Genomic DNA, 16,857 nt, shown 5'->3' on the forward strand with positions numbered 1-16,857 from the left:
CTACTACCTTTCCATGGTTATTTATGAGAATTAACTTTGTATCCTATTAAATATTTTCCACTCTGACAGCACTCGCACGTCATAACATTATCTTCATAAAAGAGATCAAAATGGATCAAATGTAATGCCATGAAATAATGGTAATACAAACAGTGGGGGATGTTTTCATTCAGCACATTTTCATTCTCAACGTATCTGGAGTGTGCACACGTCTGCACTTTCCTTCCCCTCAAACACAGCACTGCCTGGATGATGGTAATCACAGACAAAGCAGCAGGTGTCCAGATGTTCACTAATGACTTCACTGTTATTGACCCATTTCTGCTGTGCTGTTATATTAATGATTTTATTTCTGCGCGTGTGTAATGATTTCATGGCTAGATCATGTTAATGATGCAATAAGAAAAATGGATACCACAGCGCTGTTGAATTCTCAATTCTAATTGGTCAGAGGATGTTTTCTCCATTCTATATAAATGTCCTATAATGGTTTAATGTTGTGTATAGTAACCACTTATATAGGGACTTGTATGGCAGATAAATGCATTAAAAATAAAAAAAAATACACTATATGGCCAAAAGGGGCGGCACAGTGGTGTAGTGGTTAGCGCTGTCGCCTCACAGCAAGAAGGTCCTGGGTTCGAGCCCCGTGGCCGGCGAGGGCCTTTCTGTGCGGAGTTTGCATGTTCTCCCCGTGTCCGCATGGGTTTCCTCCGGGTGCTCCGGTTTCCCCCACAGTCCAAAGACATGCAGGTTAGGTTAACTGGTGACTCTAAATTGACTGTGAGTGTGAATGGTTGTCTGTGTCTATGTGTCAGCCCTGTGATGACCTGGCGACTTGTCCAGGGTGTACCCCGCCTTTTGCCCGTAGTCAGCTGGGATAGGCTCCAGCTTGCCTGCAGCCCTGTAGAACAGGATAAAGCGGCTACAGATAATGGATGGATGGTAAAAACTCAAATATCCTGCACAGAGCCCTGACTGAACTCAACCCTGCTAAGCACCTTTGAGATGAACTGGAGCCCCAACATTCCACTGATATCTGTGTCTGATCTCACTAATGAGCACACATCTGCACAGCCACACCCCAAAATCTAGTGGAAAGCTTTCCTGGAAGAGTGGAGCGTATAACAGCAAAAGGGGGACTGAATCTGGAATCGGATGTTCAACCTCACAGCAAGAAGGTTCTGGGTTTGAACCCAGCGGCCGGCGAGGGCCTTTCTGTGTCTGCGTGGGTTTCCTCCGGGTGCTCCAGTTTCCCCCACAATCCAAAGACATGCAGTTAGGTTGACGTGGGGTGGCCTTGGGCTGAGGTGCCCTTGAGCAAGGTACCGAACCCCTGACTATTCCCCGGGCGCTCGGGTGTGGCTGCCCACTGCTCTGGGTGTGCGCGCGTGTGTTCACTGCTTCAGATGGGTTAAATGCAGAGGATGAATTTCACTGTGCTTGAAAGTGTACATGTGATAAAGGTTTCTTTTTCTTCTTCTTAACAAGAAGAAGCCGCCAAGCCAAGAAGCCTTTGTCACACGTACACTCAAGCACAGACTTAAGTGCACAGTGAAATTCCTCTGCAATTAATCCATCTGAAGTAGTGAACACACACATGCATGCGTGCACACATACCCAGAGCAGTGGGCAGCTATGCTACAGCACTTGGGGAGCAGTTGTGGGTTCGGTGCCTTGCTCAAGGGCACTTCACCCAAACTCGGGCCATGGTTGCCCCATGTTAACCTAACCGCATGTCCTTGGACTGTTGGGGGGGGGGAAACCGGAGGAGATCCACGCAGACACCGGGAGAACATGCAAACTCCACACAGAAAGGTCCCCATCGGCCGCTGGGCTTGAACTCTGAACCTTCTTGCTCTGAGGTGATGGTGCTAACCACTACGCCACCGTGCCACCCATGACAAGTACATATGAATCTGTTGGTCCAGGTGTCCACAAACATTTGGTTGTATAGTTTATGGTGATGTTTCTGTGGGAAGATGCCTATTTACTGTTTTTGGGAAGGGTCATCAGAGGGAAAGCTCTTTTTACATTTTTCGATGCTGGAAAGTGTTCAGGACAAAGTGAGGGAGAAAAGAGAGGTTGGTGAGGGAAGGACAGTTTATAGATGCTGTATAATATATTTTGCAGCCATTCCGCAACATGAAACATAACTATAAACGCATAACGTTCTTTAATAAATAAAAGCTTGTTAGTCTTGGCAAACTGCCGTGGTATATGAGGAATAACACACTTCAGGGTCTATTTTCCTAAAACGGTCTTCCCTCTCATGCTTTATTAAAGATAAAAATACAGAACGGCTTGTATGTTTTCAGCACTACAGGTAAAGCTAATTGATTGATTGTTTTCCTGTCAATTATTTTTAAACCTTGATCAATTTGAATCACTTGGCAGTAAATACTTAGGAATTAGCAGTTTTAAATATTAGTATAACTGGGACTGATGTGAACAATTGGGGAACACAATTCTCATCTCATTATCTGTAGCCGCTTTATCCTGTTCTACAGGGTCGCAGGCAAGCTGGAGCCTATCCCAGCTGACTACGGGCGAAAGGCGGGGTACACCCTGGACAAGTCCGCAGGTCATCACAGGGCTGACACATAGACACAGACAACCATTCACACTCACATTCACACCTACGGTCAATTTAGAGTCACCAGTTAACCTAACCTGCATGTCTTTGGACTGTGGGGGAAACCGGAGCACCCGGAGGAAACCCACGCGGACACGGGGAGAACATGCAAACTCTGCACAGAAAGGCCCTCGCCGGCCACGGGACTCGAACCCGGACCTTCTTGCTGTGAGGCGACAGCGCTAACCACTACACCACCGAGCTGCCCGGAACGCAATTCAAAGTCATATAATAATGAATCAGTTTTTCTCGCCTGTTTTATGGAACTGCTTCTATAATTAGAACACAATGAAACGCGCTTTGTGGGTTAAATGCAAGATAAAAGCAGATCCAGTTGTACATTTTACGCAGAAGAAACCACATCGATACAACACTCATCTGTCTATTAGCAACAGCCTGTTCACATGTAACAAATTAATAAACCCTAAAAAAGAAGCTGCCAAATACAGATTGTTTTTCTTCTAATACTTTATTAATTCCAACATAATTATTCATCTTTTCAGCTTTTTTTTTTTTAGATTATTTCATGACACAGACCATGACTCGACATTTAATTTTTTTTAATACTTTGCAAGATCATTTCTCCAACCATAATCATGTGAAAAGGTGTGTATTAAGGAAATATGTATAAGGGCGGAAAAACCATGAATTATTTATAAACTAATAAAACTGCAAAAGTATCAAAAGGACCCAATCATTTGTAGCTGGGTTGTTTTACAATCAGGGTGCGCAAGCTAAAAATCACATTTAACACTTATTATCTTCAATATCAAAAGGCTTGACTAAATAAACTTGGTTGTTTATTGTAGCCCTGTGATAGCTCTATTTAGCATGCAAAAAAAATTTGGTGAGAACGTTATTTTTGTTGAATGTATGGCAATATGTGTCATATTTAGCAAAATTACTCGTGTCATTTAGAAAAAGTGCTTTTTTGACCGCAGGGAGCTCCAAAAGGGATGCACTTAAATCATTCTTTATACCATAAAACAAATATTTGGTTCCATATCATTGGAAACATAGTTAAGTTTTAATGTTGAATGCCAGTAAGTTTTCAGACTATTTTGATCAAATTAGTATGTAATTGTGTCAAAAAAAAAAAAATGTCCTCTCCGAGACAGCTAATTTTTCAATATAAAATAACATATATATCTAAAATGATTATTTTCATCCTAAAATGTGGTCAAGATATTGGGACATAAATATTAGAGACAACTAACACAAAGCTTACAGCCTTATATTTAAAAGCACTATGGAAGTAGTGGATTCTGAATTGTCAAAAAAAAAAAAAAGTCCTCTCCGAGAATCACTTCATTTGTTTCTCCCAGCCCTGCTTAAAGCTACACTTAATCTTCTTTATCTTGTAGCAGATTACACAAAACTACCATACACATGTCAAAAAATTACCTGAAATCTGTTCTTTAACTTGTCCTTCACTTAAAAACTGGTACAAGAACCAATTTGAATCAATCTGAATTTTGGACCCCTGTGACACAAACTTTGTACCCTGATTGTAAAACAACCCAGCTGGAAAAAAAAAAAAAAAAAAAAAACACACCACTATTATTTAAATTAGGAAATGTACCATAACTACAACATGGCTTCCAAACGTCTTTTTTTTTTTTTTTCAAAGGACTACCATTTTTCTGACTCCCAAAACCCTCTTATCCATGAAAATGCTTATTTATTCCCTATCAAATCATTTAATAAAGCAGATCAGTCCTTTAGTTGTTCTTATAATTTGTTAGTAATGAAAATCAGAACCCACCATCATTAAAGTTGTTACATTTATTACTGAGTTCTTATAGTTATGTTGACTGGTTTGATTGGTCACTTAAATGGCCAATCAAATGTAATCCAAATCTCAACAACTCAAAAACAAGCAGCCTGTAAATAATACTAACTTGGACCTAATGTGTCAGTGGAAAGTTCATTAAAAAAAAAAGCTCTGTAACTTTAATAGCCAAAATGTTACTATAATATTTAAATAGTGCGCCTAATACAGTATTTAGTTTGATTATGTTCATTAAATAAGCTCCTGGTTTAACATTTAACCTCTTCCAATTTTTGAGGTTTAGTCACGTTCAGTAATCCTATTCAAAAATGTGCTTGAAAATGCTACCAGTAATTGAGAACAGATTGCAGCCTCAGAAAAAAAAAATGATATCTGCAGAACTGACAAGTCATCACACTATTGAGCAGATTACGAAATCTGCATCACATTCTTACAATGCCCTAAAGGCTTTGTCTTCAGCTCCCATTTCCAGTTCATCTTCCTAATCAAGAATAGCCCAGGGTCTGTCGCTGCTGATGTCACCTGGCATCTCACCTTGGTCTCGCTTCCTCCCTCTCATCACTGGAGAAAAATGCATCAATAGGTGTCTCAGTGTTCAACACTCAACATTAGCCTTAAGTCTCGGTGTTTCTGGTAGTCAACAGCGTTTTGTGTCTGGATACTGGGTGAGTCACCAATCAACCAACGTTCATTGCTCAGACCTGCTCACCTTCCGTTTTTCCTGTGTCCTAAAAATGCTCCCACTGCTTTCTTTACAGGCCCCAATAAGGTGCCAGGTTCCTACGATCACGCTCATAGACATCGGGAATGACCCCATACGGTGTCTGAACCATCTTCACTGAGGTCTTGCCAAAGAGTTTGCGCTCGTAGTCTATAAGTTGACGCCAGAACCCACTGTTGGGCCGAATGACAGGCCGTCTGGCCTTTACCCAGGCGTGTGCCTCAGCCAGTGACACACCATGATACTTCATGAGGTAGGCGAGGCAGAGCGAGGCAGAGCGGCTCACACCAGCGGCGCAGTGCACCAGCACAGCGCCGCGCTTCCGCCCCACGCTGTGAATCTTGTCTGCTATGCTGTCAAAGTACAGCGCTATAGGTGAGTGTGGTGCATCTGCCAGTGGAACCTTTACATACTCCACATGTGGCCAGTTGAAATTTGGCAGCTCAATAGTGGCATTCACTACACATGTGATTCCCTTGGACAGGAGCAGACCACGATTGGATGCTACTGCACCACGACTAAGGAACAGCGTAGGAGTGATTTGGGCAATGCCACTGACCAGACTGCCCGGCTCAGCCATCATTCTTGGCACAGCTGGACTGGGCATCGTGGAGCTGCGGTGGTGATGGTGCTGGCTGTGGAAGAAACCTTGGCTGCGGGAGCCCATTGAAGACGGGATTGAGAATGGGCAATCTTCAAATGTAACTAAGATTGTTCTTCAGAGATCCTCCATCATCATTCAGCAATATGTCACCATCAGATGGATCTGAAACAAACCAAACAGGATGCGATTTAATTTTTAAGTTAAAATAAAAATGTCCACTTACAAAGACCTACTGACTCCCAAGGCCCCGGTCCCACAACACCGATAACTATAACTATGCCTGAATTTAGTTCCAGCCTGGAGCAGTCACACCACAACTATAATTCCCACTATAATATCACTTGGTCCTGACACTCAGGGAAATAAACACATGCAACTTAGGAATAGTCATGGAAGTTTTTTAGGAAGTCATGGAAGTAGTAGCACATTACTCCAGGTCATACCGTACAGCTTGGATTTCAAAACAACCCATGCACACTCTCCAGTGATTGATAAAATACAGATAGGTCACTGATTATGGAAATATAATAAAAAAGGATACGAAATACGGATGCACCACACATGCTAATAATTTACAGATCGGTCACAGGTGTTTAAGTATATTACAGGTTGGTTACGGATTTCATACGGATGACGTCTCATCTCATCTCTCATTATCTCTAGCCACTTTATCCTTCTACAGGGTCGCAGGCAAGCTGGAGCCTATCCCAGCTGACTACGGGCGAAAGGCGGGGTACACCCTGGATAAGTCGCCAGGTCATCACAGGGCTGACACATAGACACAGACAACCATTCACACTCACATTCACACCTACGGTCAATTTAGAGTCACCAGTTAACCTAACCTGCATGTCTTTGGACTGTGGGGGAAACCGGAGCACCCGGAGGAAACCCACGCAGACACGGGGAGAACATGCAAACTCCGCACAGAAAGGCCCTCACCGGCCACGGGGCTCGAACCCAGACCTTCTTGCTGTGATGCGACAGCGCTAACCACTACACCACCCCCCTGCATTTATATGTTTATTAATTTACTATTGATATTTCACAGAAAATCACACACCCGTGAATAAAAGATCTGTGCTTTGTATTACATTTTTTATTTTCCGTGAATCCGTATTCCGTGACTTCATGACACAACAAGGATGTACAAAGACGCCCAGGGGAAAATAGCACGTGCTCAGACAACGTCACATGTAATGGTGTGAGCACCAACCACCTAAGCTTCAGGGGACCGATTTATTTATAGTTATCATTATAGTTATAAGTATTGTGGGACCGGGCCTTAAGGTATCTTGAGGAACAAATTACAAGAAGTATAGGTCTAAAACAATCCTATTTTATTTTAATTTACTTTAAACATGAACAAGATATCTGTTCACAGCATAACGTCGACCAGAAACTGGTGATGTGTTATTCTAGATGACGAAATGATTCAGCTTCTCTCCACAGGGCTGAGACAGTATTATTAGCATGTTTGGTGTTACTCAGTGAGGTCTGTTCAGGGTGCTGTTTACTCACAGACCAGGAGGAGGTTTAAAAGAGGTGATCATGAACTCGGATATCACTAAAGAAAACTGAGTGTTACACGGTGACCACAATACATACAATGCAGGAAATGTTATTTTCACAACTTAACCAGAGCTTTTATGAACGTTCCTTTGGTTTCAAATGAAAAGTTTAACATTTTTGACTGTTTCAAAGTTAAATCATTTTTGCAACCAGTTATGGATTCATGTAAGCAGTGCTTTGCTTTATCTTAACTCTTGAGTGCTTTTGACAGAGCACTGGTTCCCTCAGTCTAATATTCATCATTCTCCAGGGTCCCACTGGGCAACCTGTGTACTCAATTCCTTGGAATTACCTTCACCCCTCACTGCTTTAACAGCACCTGTGTGTGTTTGTGCTATAACACTCTGAAATCCCATCCATGATTTGTTCTGTGTTTGTGCTGAATGACAGACAATCTGTAAAACGTTGATGCCACCAGCATTATGTTAGAGCAAGATGCCCCACAAGGCAGCTGAGGTACACATATTGCCCTGGAGCATGACAGTAGTATGACTCCTCGTGTTTTCATCTGCTGCTTGGGGAGGGCAGGGTGCTTGCAGCTGCATGTAGATCAATCCCTCTCTCTCTCTCAATTAAAGCTCATTGTAAATTGTAATACACCAAATCACTTCACCTGCCAGGTGTTTCAAGGTCCAGCAGCATCCACTGCACTCTGACGAAGGCTTTCTATTCTTGATTACCAGGTAACAAACCTTAAACATGAATCCAATCTGATGGCTGTCCAGACAACACCTGTTCTCCTCCTGTCACCATCATGTGGTGTGTCAGGAGCAACATGTGGCTGTCTTCGCTGCCCTCTCGATCACAACATCCTCCTCTAAATATGTTTAGTCACAGGCAATCTGATGCATACACATTTTCTTAATAATCTCGTCCCATCTGTTTTCTTGGGTGTGCTGGGAATCGGCGTGGCAGCCGCAATCTGGGAGTTCAGCCGCTGTGAGTGTCTTTGAACCTCTTTGTTTTGTAAATCAGCCTATTACAATTTCTGCAAGGATTCTACTGGTAATAACATCTGTCTTATGAATCAGGGCAGATGATAAATTCGTCACTGTCCTGCCAATGATTATTTACCACATATGTTCTGGAAGTGTTGCTATGGTGTCTGCGTGTGGAGTTGAAAGCCCGAGGTAGGCATGGGAACACAAACTGAGAGAAACATGATACGGTGACTCCATCCCAGTGACAAACAAATCTCAGTGCTGTTTGTACTGCGGTGATCCGGTGACCAGGCAGATCTGTGCGTGTCAAGTTGAAACCACAGTGAAAGTGGGTCAAAAGCATGAACAACAAAACTCGGATCCCAAATCTAACCATTGCTCTCGTGAAACGGAGCACATTAGCCACTTTCATTTTTTTCCTGAAAGCTCAGTGGGTGGTGTTGAACCTTTCACTTACTGACAATACGATACAGAAGCAATATACAATGAAATTACATGACTTATTAGTTTTCTATCTAAATGTTCACAATCAAGTAAAACACTTTTAAATGGCTTACTTATCTTCATTATCTTACTGCCTGGCTGAATGTTTAATTAAATTGTATCCTTTATCCATCAGATATATGTGCAGTGTTTTCACACAAAACAGGAGGAGCATGAGGTCACACTGGAGGGGAATCTTATTTAATCCCTTGTTTATTTTTAATTTGGATTTTAGGCGTTTAAGTTAGCTAACCACCCACTGACAATCACATCTGTAACACTAGATTTTCCTGAGCAGTGCATATACAAAACAATACTTCATAGCTCATTGAAATATCTCTCATGTTTTCTCTAAAAGCTGAAAGTCTTTAAAATCAACAGCTGTCCATGTAAAGTCGCATCCATAATACTGATTAATGTATACATCGTCTGTAATATGCAAATGACTGAATGGTCACATGGTAAGCCACACTTTACAAGTCAACACGAGTTCAAAAGCGTCATTTCCATAACACTGGAATTACCCACAGGACAAAGGAGCGAGACATACAAAATAATTTTTTTGTACTTCTGTGAAAATACACTCTCAAAGCTTTACATGATTGTTAATTCGTTAAAAAAATACATATCACCCTGGAACCACAGCTGTAAAGTGTTGGATTGTAAACTTGAAGGTGCACTGAGCCCTAACTTTACCCCATATAACTCCTGTCTTCTAACCCTTCAAAATCGCAGTATGCATGTTGGGAGCTGTCACTGGCGAAGTGCAAAGTGAAGAAACCGACAACCCACTTGGGTTACTTCAGGTCTGCTGGATGTTGAATATGTGAGTCTATGAGTAGCGGTGCGTCATGACTCCCAGCTATGAAGCATACACAAGCACAGCACTCAAGCAATAGTCCTTAAGCTGTTAATGCTACTGTTCAATCAGGGACTCAAAGATATGCTGGGTATATTGTGTGTGTGTGTTCTTGGGGAGTCTGATTCCACCTGTGCAGGCACGAATGGCAACAAGATAGGCCTGTGGAGGAACCTGAGCCTGTGGCAAAATGGCAGCCTTTCTTCCACACCAAACATGGAAAACAGGAAGTAGAAACTGATCCAGTCTTTCTTCAACAAGTGGTTCTCCTTGTATCTATTCCACATGGTTTACCCCTATCCTGTTCTCATTAACTGTAGCCTAATCTGAGACCTGAGGTGTGTCTATCCTACATTACGCTGTTTATTGCTTTGTGATGAAGTGGACTAGAAGAAAGTGATCGGATGGAGTGATTATCTGTCATCCTGCTTCAGTCTCGCACACGAATCTGCATCATCACCGCCTATAAATGCAAGTTGCCAGATTATACCGTAGTGCGTGGAAAAAACAATTAATTAGATAATAATAATAATAATAGGAAGGAATGATGCGGAAGGAAGCCGCAGAGATACACAGCCATGCAGCAGACACGAACCCACCACAGGCTACTGACTAGTGTGTTAGTACAACACCAGCGGTTACCATAGTGACCAGAGCAGCGGCGGTGTCGGACTCTGCTCTGACTGACAGGACGCGGTGACGCACAGACACGACCTGCTGCAAACTGCACGCGCTGTTCAACCCGACAGCAAGAAACTTACAAACAAACAAACAAACAAGTGTAAGAGTTATGGAGCGGTGGAAAGAGAGAGAAGCGCGGCGGCTGCAGGAGGAGGAGCAGGACTCGCTGTGGAGCGGCTTCACACTAGGCACCGAGTTACTGTTGGGTTTTTTTTAGCCTCGAGACAAAATATATTTTGAGAAAAACCACCGCCGGATCCGCCTGGTGCTCCTCACTTTCATTCCACAACTTACCTGCGGGGGTTAAAGCGCTGAGAGCCGGAGCGGAGACTGGAAGCAGAGCACCGGGAGAGGAGAGGAGAGGAGAGGAGAGGAGAGTGGCTGAGTGTGTGTGAGCCTCAGGTTGCTCTGCTCAGGACTGAACAGTGTGACCAACTCCATGCAGAGCCGCGCTGCCGCCCCGGAGCTCCGCTTCACTGTAGCAGCCCGACCGACCGCTCCGGTTCCGCCAACACACAGCGCTTCAGCAACCAGAACGAGGCCCCGCCCCTCCGCATCATAATGCTATTAGAGCCGCGCGCGCGCGCATGTTTGCCTTGTGAGGACTTCCGCCGGCTTTAACGCCGTTAATTAATGCGGCGCTTTCATCTGAACCCAAACCCCGCCTTCACTTCACTTCACTCACGGAAAGGAAACTTTTTGACTTCTTGGCTCTTTAATTTTTACATTTTTGTTAAACAACAGTTTCCCTGTGTGAACCTCACTAATGTCCCTACAGTGGCGGAATGGTCAGGTTTTACTCACCCTCCCTGTGAGAGGTTTGGTCCTCAGTAGTGTATAAAAACATGGACACGCGCGCGACTGAGAAGAAAAGACTTTACTGATCCTGTAAAAACAAGACATTCTGGGTTTCAGTCTGCCATTCAACCTGCTGCACCAATGGGGCAAAGGGGCGGGGCAGTGTAGACCCACACACAGCTGCCATTTTATTAGGTACATCTGATAAACTAGACTAGAGCTATGCCATTCTACCCCGTCTCTCTTTTAAAGTCAGCTTCACGTCACCCCATCCATTACCTGAAAGGGCCCAATCTCAGACCACCACTGAGCAGTGAATCATTCTCAGCACAGCAGTAACAGTGGCATGGCAGTGTGTCTTGCATTTGTCTGTGTATGACACTGCTGGGTTAACAACGGTCCACCAACCAAAAATATCCAGGCGACAGCAGTGCCAGGTTCAGAAACTGATACCATCAATATAATTTGTGCATGGAAAAGCTATAACCAAGAGGGTCGATGTGTCTAATAAAGAGTCCAGTGTTTGAAAAAGCTCAGTCTACACACACTAACAGGCCACAACTAATATCTGTTCAATGGTGAAGCTGTTACACGATTTCCTTCCCAATGCTGGGAAGAGGTTTGGGGTTCTCTGAACATATAAAGGAATTCTATGTAGAAATTAAGTTGCTGTAATTTTTGATGCCCCTTTTTGCTACAGCTAACTGCATCAGCATTTAAATCTCATATCTGATTCTTGAGCATGTTATTAGAAGCCTTCCCCTCACTCCATTTGATATGGTAATAAATTACATCACAGTATGCTTTTCTGAACATGTAATTTCGAGTCTCTAAATGTTTAGACAATAATTGGGTATCGTTTATGACTTGGTGCTGAAGCTGCCTGATTTCTCATTTAAGAAGTTTGTGCAGCTCTGTGTGTGTGTGTTGTATGTGGAAACTGAGTTCAGACAAGTGCATTCAAATTCTCTAGAGATCATTGTGTCTGCAGTGAACTTGTGATATAATTTTTTTTTAATTACAAAATAATTTGATGCATTATTTCAACACAAAACAAATGTGTTTCAACTATACATTTCTGAAGTTCAAACACAGAATTAATCTTCAACATGCTTTGTGAAAGTATAGCTCATAAAATAAGCACTGTCGGAAAATACTGTATGTAATTTTATAAAGCACATTAAAAATACCAACTCAGCATACCCAAACTGAAATACCCTTTTCCAAAGTATACTTAAAAATATTAAGCAGGTTAAAGGTATAAGCTTTATACTTGAAGCATTCTGCATATAATTCTGTATAAGATATGAAGATATCCTCTCAGTTTGTCTGCATTCAAGTTCGTCCTGTAAAGCACTATTCTGAATTAATACAAAAATGCTTGCTCCCACGTTCAGCTTTACTCCTATGTGTCAAGCCTGTAAGAAGCGTATTCATCACAGGTATTTTATCTGGCCAGAGAACATAAAAGCCTTTACTGTTCTGACTTTGGTAAAGGTCTTTGGAGTGAGGAGAGAAAAGCCTAAAAGGGTCAGTGCTTTTGGTTTGAGAGAGAACCCCAGGAGACGGACAGGAAGGGTTGAATTTCCAAGCTTGAGAGGAATGAAGGAAAGCTTTGCTTTGACCAGGAGGAAGCCGAGCTAATACATTGCAAAGCCGACTACTAAAATTTAGTTCTTGACTCAAGGCTAAAAGATCATCCTCTGATCTACCTGTGAAATACTGCTCCTGTCACACTGTATCCCACACAATGAGGATAAGATCATGTTGCTGATCTCTCATATGGAGACAGTGGATATAAAAAGTCTGCATACCCTTGTTTAAAGCTAGGGCAGGTAAGTTTTTTGTTATATTTCTTGAAATTCTCTTCACAGCTCAACAACAATGAATAAATCAAATGGTCTGACAATAAAAAGAAAAAAAATTCATTATCTGTGGTAGTCGCATGGCTGTAAAGAGCCCGTCTCAGCCAGTTCAAATGAAATGATAGGACAGCCAACCTGCCTGTCTACTTGTGCACTCGTTGCACACGACTGGAGTCTTCCACAAGGCCAGGCAGACATATTGCTAAAGCTAGCAAACTAGTCAACAGCTGTGAGTATTAACAATAGCCATGTTTGTTCTTTACATTCATTATGATAATGTTAGGTATGATAATGTTTACATGTGAATCAGACATGAAGCACTTGGATATGACAGCAGTGTGCTACACTCCTCTTCCCAGCACTATCTCTGATGGGCTCATCCTCTAGAAGTAGTCAGGCAATGCACATTCATGTGATTTGTAGGAGTGGCTTTGGAGGGAGTGCTGAAGGGTTTTTACAGTTGGATACTTTCAAATTCTATTGTACTCCAGCTCCTTTCTCCAATGTTGCAAATTGCAGGTTTTTGTAATTAAAAAAAGAAAAGAAAAGAAAAAAGAAACCATAAACAGCAACCAACAACAGTCAAGGGAACAAGTAGAAAAATTTCAGGGGAGTAATCTCATCTCATTATCTCTAGCCGCTTTATCCTGTTCTACAGGGTCACAGGCAAGCTGGAGCCTATCCCAGCTGACTACAGGCGAAAGGCGGGGTACACCCTGGACAAGTCGCCAGGTCATCACAGGGCTGACACATAGACACAGACAACCATTCACACTCACATTCACACCTACGGTCAATTTAGAGTCACCAGTTAACCTAACCCGCATGTGGGACTGTGGGGGAAACCGGAGCACCCGGAGGAAACCCACGCGGACACGGGGAGAACATGCAAACTCCGCACAGAAAGGCCCTCGCCGGCCACGGGGCTCGAACCCGGACCTTCTTGCTGTGAGGCAACAGCGCTCATCCCTTAACAAATGATTTGTTAAAGTACTCTTTGCTTGAAATATATCACTCATTCTTTTTGGGTAAGAGATGACAAACTTATCACATCTCAATTTAGTAATTTTATTCCTTGCAAAAATACTCCAGATCTATCACATTGCTAGGGGAACTCCTGTACACAGCCCTCCTTAAATCATTTCCTTAAAGTTTTTGATAGGATTTAGATCTGGGCTCTGACTGGGCCATTCCAAAACATTGATTGTCTTCTTCTGAAACCATTCCTTTATTGATATGGTTTATACTTTGGACCATTTTTATGTTGGAAGGTGAGATTTTTCTTTATCTTTAACTGTCTAGCAGAGACCTGCAGGTTTTGTGCCAAAACAGATTGGTATTTGGAGTTGTCCATGATTCTCTCTATATATTAACTAGAGCCCCAGTCTCAGCTGAAGAGAAGCAACCTCACAGCATGATGCTGCCACCACCATGCTTCACTGTGGGTATGGAGGAGTTCTTGGGTGATAAACTGTCTTGTTTTTGTGCCAAATATATATTTTAGAATTATGCCCAAAAAGTTCTACCTTGGTCTCATAAGACCCTCAGACATTTTGCCACATGGTTTGAGGTGATTTAGGTAGGCTTCGAGGGATGTTTTTTTTTTCCTCATGAAAAAGGGCTTTCATCAAGCCACCCTACCTCATAGCCAAGATATGTGAAGAATACAAAAGATTGTTGTCACATGTAGGGAGGGGCCAGTACTTGCCAGATATTTCTCCAGCTCTTTAATGTTGCTGTAGGTCTCTTGGCAGCCTCCCTGATGATTTTTCTTCTTGTCTTTTCATCAATTTTGGAAGAAAGTCCTGTTCTTAGTAATGTCACCATGGTGCCCCATTTTGAGATCCTGTACTTGAGGGTCTTTACAGAGCATGGCTTCGGCAGTCGGAAGAAATCATGAAGATGTCTTGATCAGAATCAACTGATCTTTATTTGGGGTTAATCAGAATGAGTGAGTGAAAGTAATAATAGTCTGGAAGCAACAGTATGACTGACAGCCAGCATGCGGTAAGAGCTGCAGGATCTAGCAGTGGAACTTCAGTGAACTGCAAATGCCAGAGACAATGAGTCACTGGTGCTGTAATATGCTTTCAGAGGCAGGAATAAAAGCAGCATATTTTCAGCATTTCTGTCAGCACAGCCACCATCAGCCTCTCATTCCATTCAGTCACTGAAAGAGTTTTCCCCAGTCAAGCTCAACTGAAACCTTTTGTATAGGATCACAGAGAAAGAGAGGAGAGGAGAGGTCACAACCTGACAAGAACATTCAGCCTAACACACAGCAAGACTGGAGAAGTAAAACCAACAACAAGTCATCACATCTGACAGATTAAGTCAAGTTTATTTTTATAGCATTTTTAACAATAGACATTATCGCAAAGCAGCTTTACAGAATTTTAATGACTTTAACATGAGCTAATTTTATCCCTAATCTATCCCCAATGAGCAAGCCTGTGGCGACGGTGGCAAGGAAAAACTCCCTCAGACGACACGAGGAAGAAACCTTTAGAGGAACCAGACTCAAAAGGGAACCCATCCTCATTTGGGTGATAACAAACAACGTGATTATAACATTTTTAACAGTTTTAACATGAAGTCTGTTACATTGAAGTTATAAACTGTTAATTGATGGAAACTTGAGTGCAAAACTGTTCATGACAACTGCAGTCCTAAAGTTAGCAAGTCAACTGTAGTCCTCAGCCATAAAAGCATTACTGTAAGAGTCCAGAGTGTCTTCCAAGTGTGACTTTCAACTGTCCATATGGGGCCGTCCTCCACAGGAGCGATCCCTTACAGAAAAACCACATGAACTTCACATGTATTTCACATGTGATCATGTTACCACATGTGGAATACATGGCATCAGATTTTGTAACATGTGTTACCATGTAGAGCACATGTGTAAAACATTCCCACATGTGATTCACATAAAATTGGGCCAAAACCACAAGTTTCCCATGTGCAAATAACATGTTTCCTATGTGCAAAACACATTTTCCACATATTTCACATGTGAGAAATCACATCTGAAGTTCATGTGGTTTTTCTGTAAGGGATGTGACGAGACTCCAGCCAGACACAGGGCATCAGGATGGATCAGGCAGGTCCGAGGAGCAGAAGAAGTCAGCATCTTGATCTCAGGATTGATATGCAACTCAGAGGGACAGACAGAGTGGATGGGTGGGGGAACAAGAAAGAGAGAGAAAACACAGGTTGTTAGGTATGCCCAATGTCACCTGATGAGTAGGAACAGTATACATTTTGCACTGAGAGCAAGCAGGGACTCCAGCAAAACTAACTATGACAGCATAACTAAAAGGGGAGAGCCAGAAGGTAACACAGGCATGAGGGCGCCCCGGGACATAAAGCAGCAGCCACTACACCGTCAACAAACTCGAGTGAGCAAGCGAGTGGGGGACTGACAGCATCCATACATCCCAGTTTACCAAACACTATGTCTGAGGATCCTCGAGATCTACACCTTTACCTCATAAACACCATTAACAAAAGGTTTGACTAAACATAAATGTTTTCAGCCTAGACTTAAACACTGAGACTGTGTCTGATTCCTGAACACTACTTGGAAGGCTGTTCCATAACTGTGGGGCTTTGCAAGAAAAGGCTCTGCCCCCTGATGTAGCCTTCACTATACGAGGTACCAGCAGATAGCCTGCACCTTTTGATCTAAGTAGGCGTGGCGGGTCATAGAGGAGCAGAAGTTCACTCAGGTACTGTGGTGCGAGACCATTCAGTGCTTTAAAGGTCAATAGTAGTATTTTATAATCAATACGAAATTTGATTGGGGGCCAATGCAGTGTGGATAAGACAGGGGTGATGGGGTCATATTTTCTAGTTCTAGTAAGGACTCTTGCTGCTGCATTTTGAACTAACTGGAGCTTGTTTATG

At 42.7% G+C, this 16,857-nt stretch overlaps 1 protein-coding gene across 1 annotated transcript; it reads right to left on the reverse strand.

The window, feature by feature from the left end:
- Positions 1–3,135: 3,135 nt before the first annotated feature.
- dusp14 (dual specificity phosphatase 14) lies at positions 3,136–10,938 on the reverse strand. Its single transcript, XM_060898019.1, has 2 exons — positions 10,583–10,938; positions 3,136–5,914 (listed from the first exon to the last, which is right to left on the reverse strand). The coding sequence occupies exon 2, from the start codon at positions 5,813–5,815 to the stop codon at positions 5,180–5,182; it is 636 nt and encodes a 211-aa protein (XP_060754002.1). The 5' UTR covers positions 5,816–5,914; positions 10,583–10,938; the 3' UTR covers positions 3,136–5,179.
- Positions 10,939–16,857: the final 5,919 nt, after the last annotated feature.

Source organism: Neoarius graeffei, chromosome 17, assembly GCF_027579695.1.
Source record: "Neoarius graeffei isolate fNeoGra1 chromosome 17, fNeoGra1.pri, whole genome shotgun sequence".
NCBI classification, from domain to species: domain Eukaryota; kingdom Metazoa; phylum Chordata; class Actinopteri; order Siluriformes; family Ariidae; genus Neoarius; species Neoarius graeffei.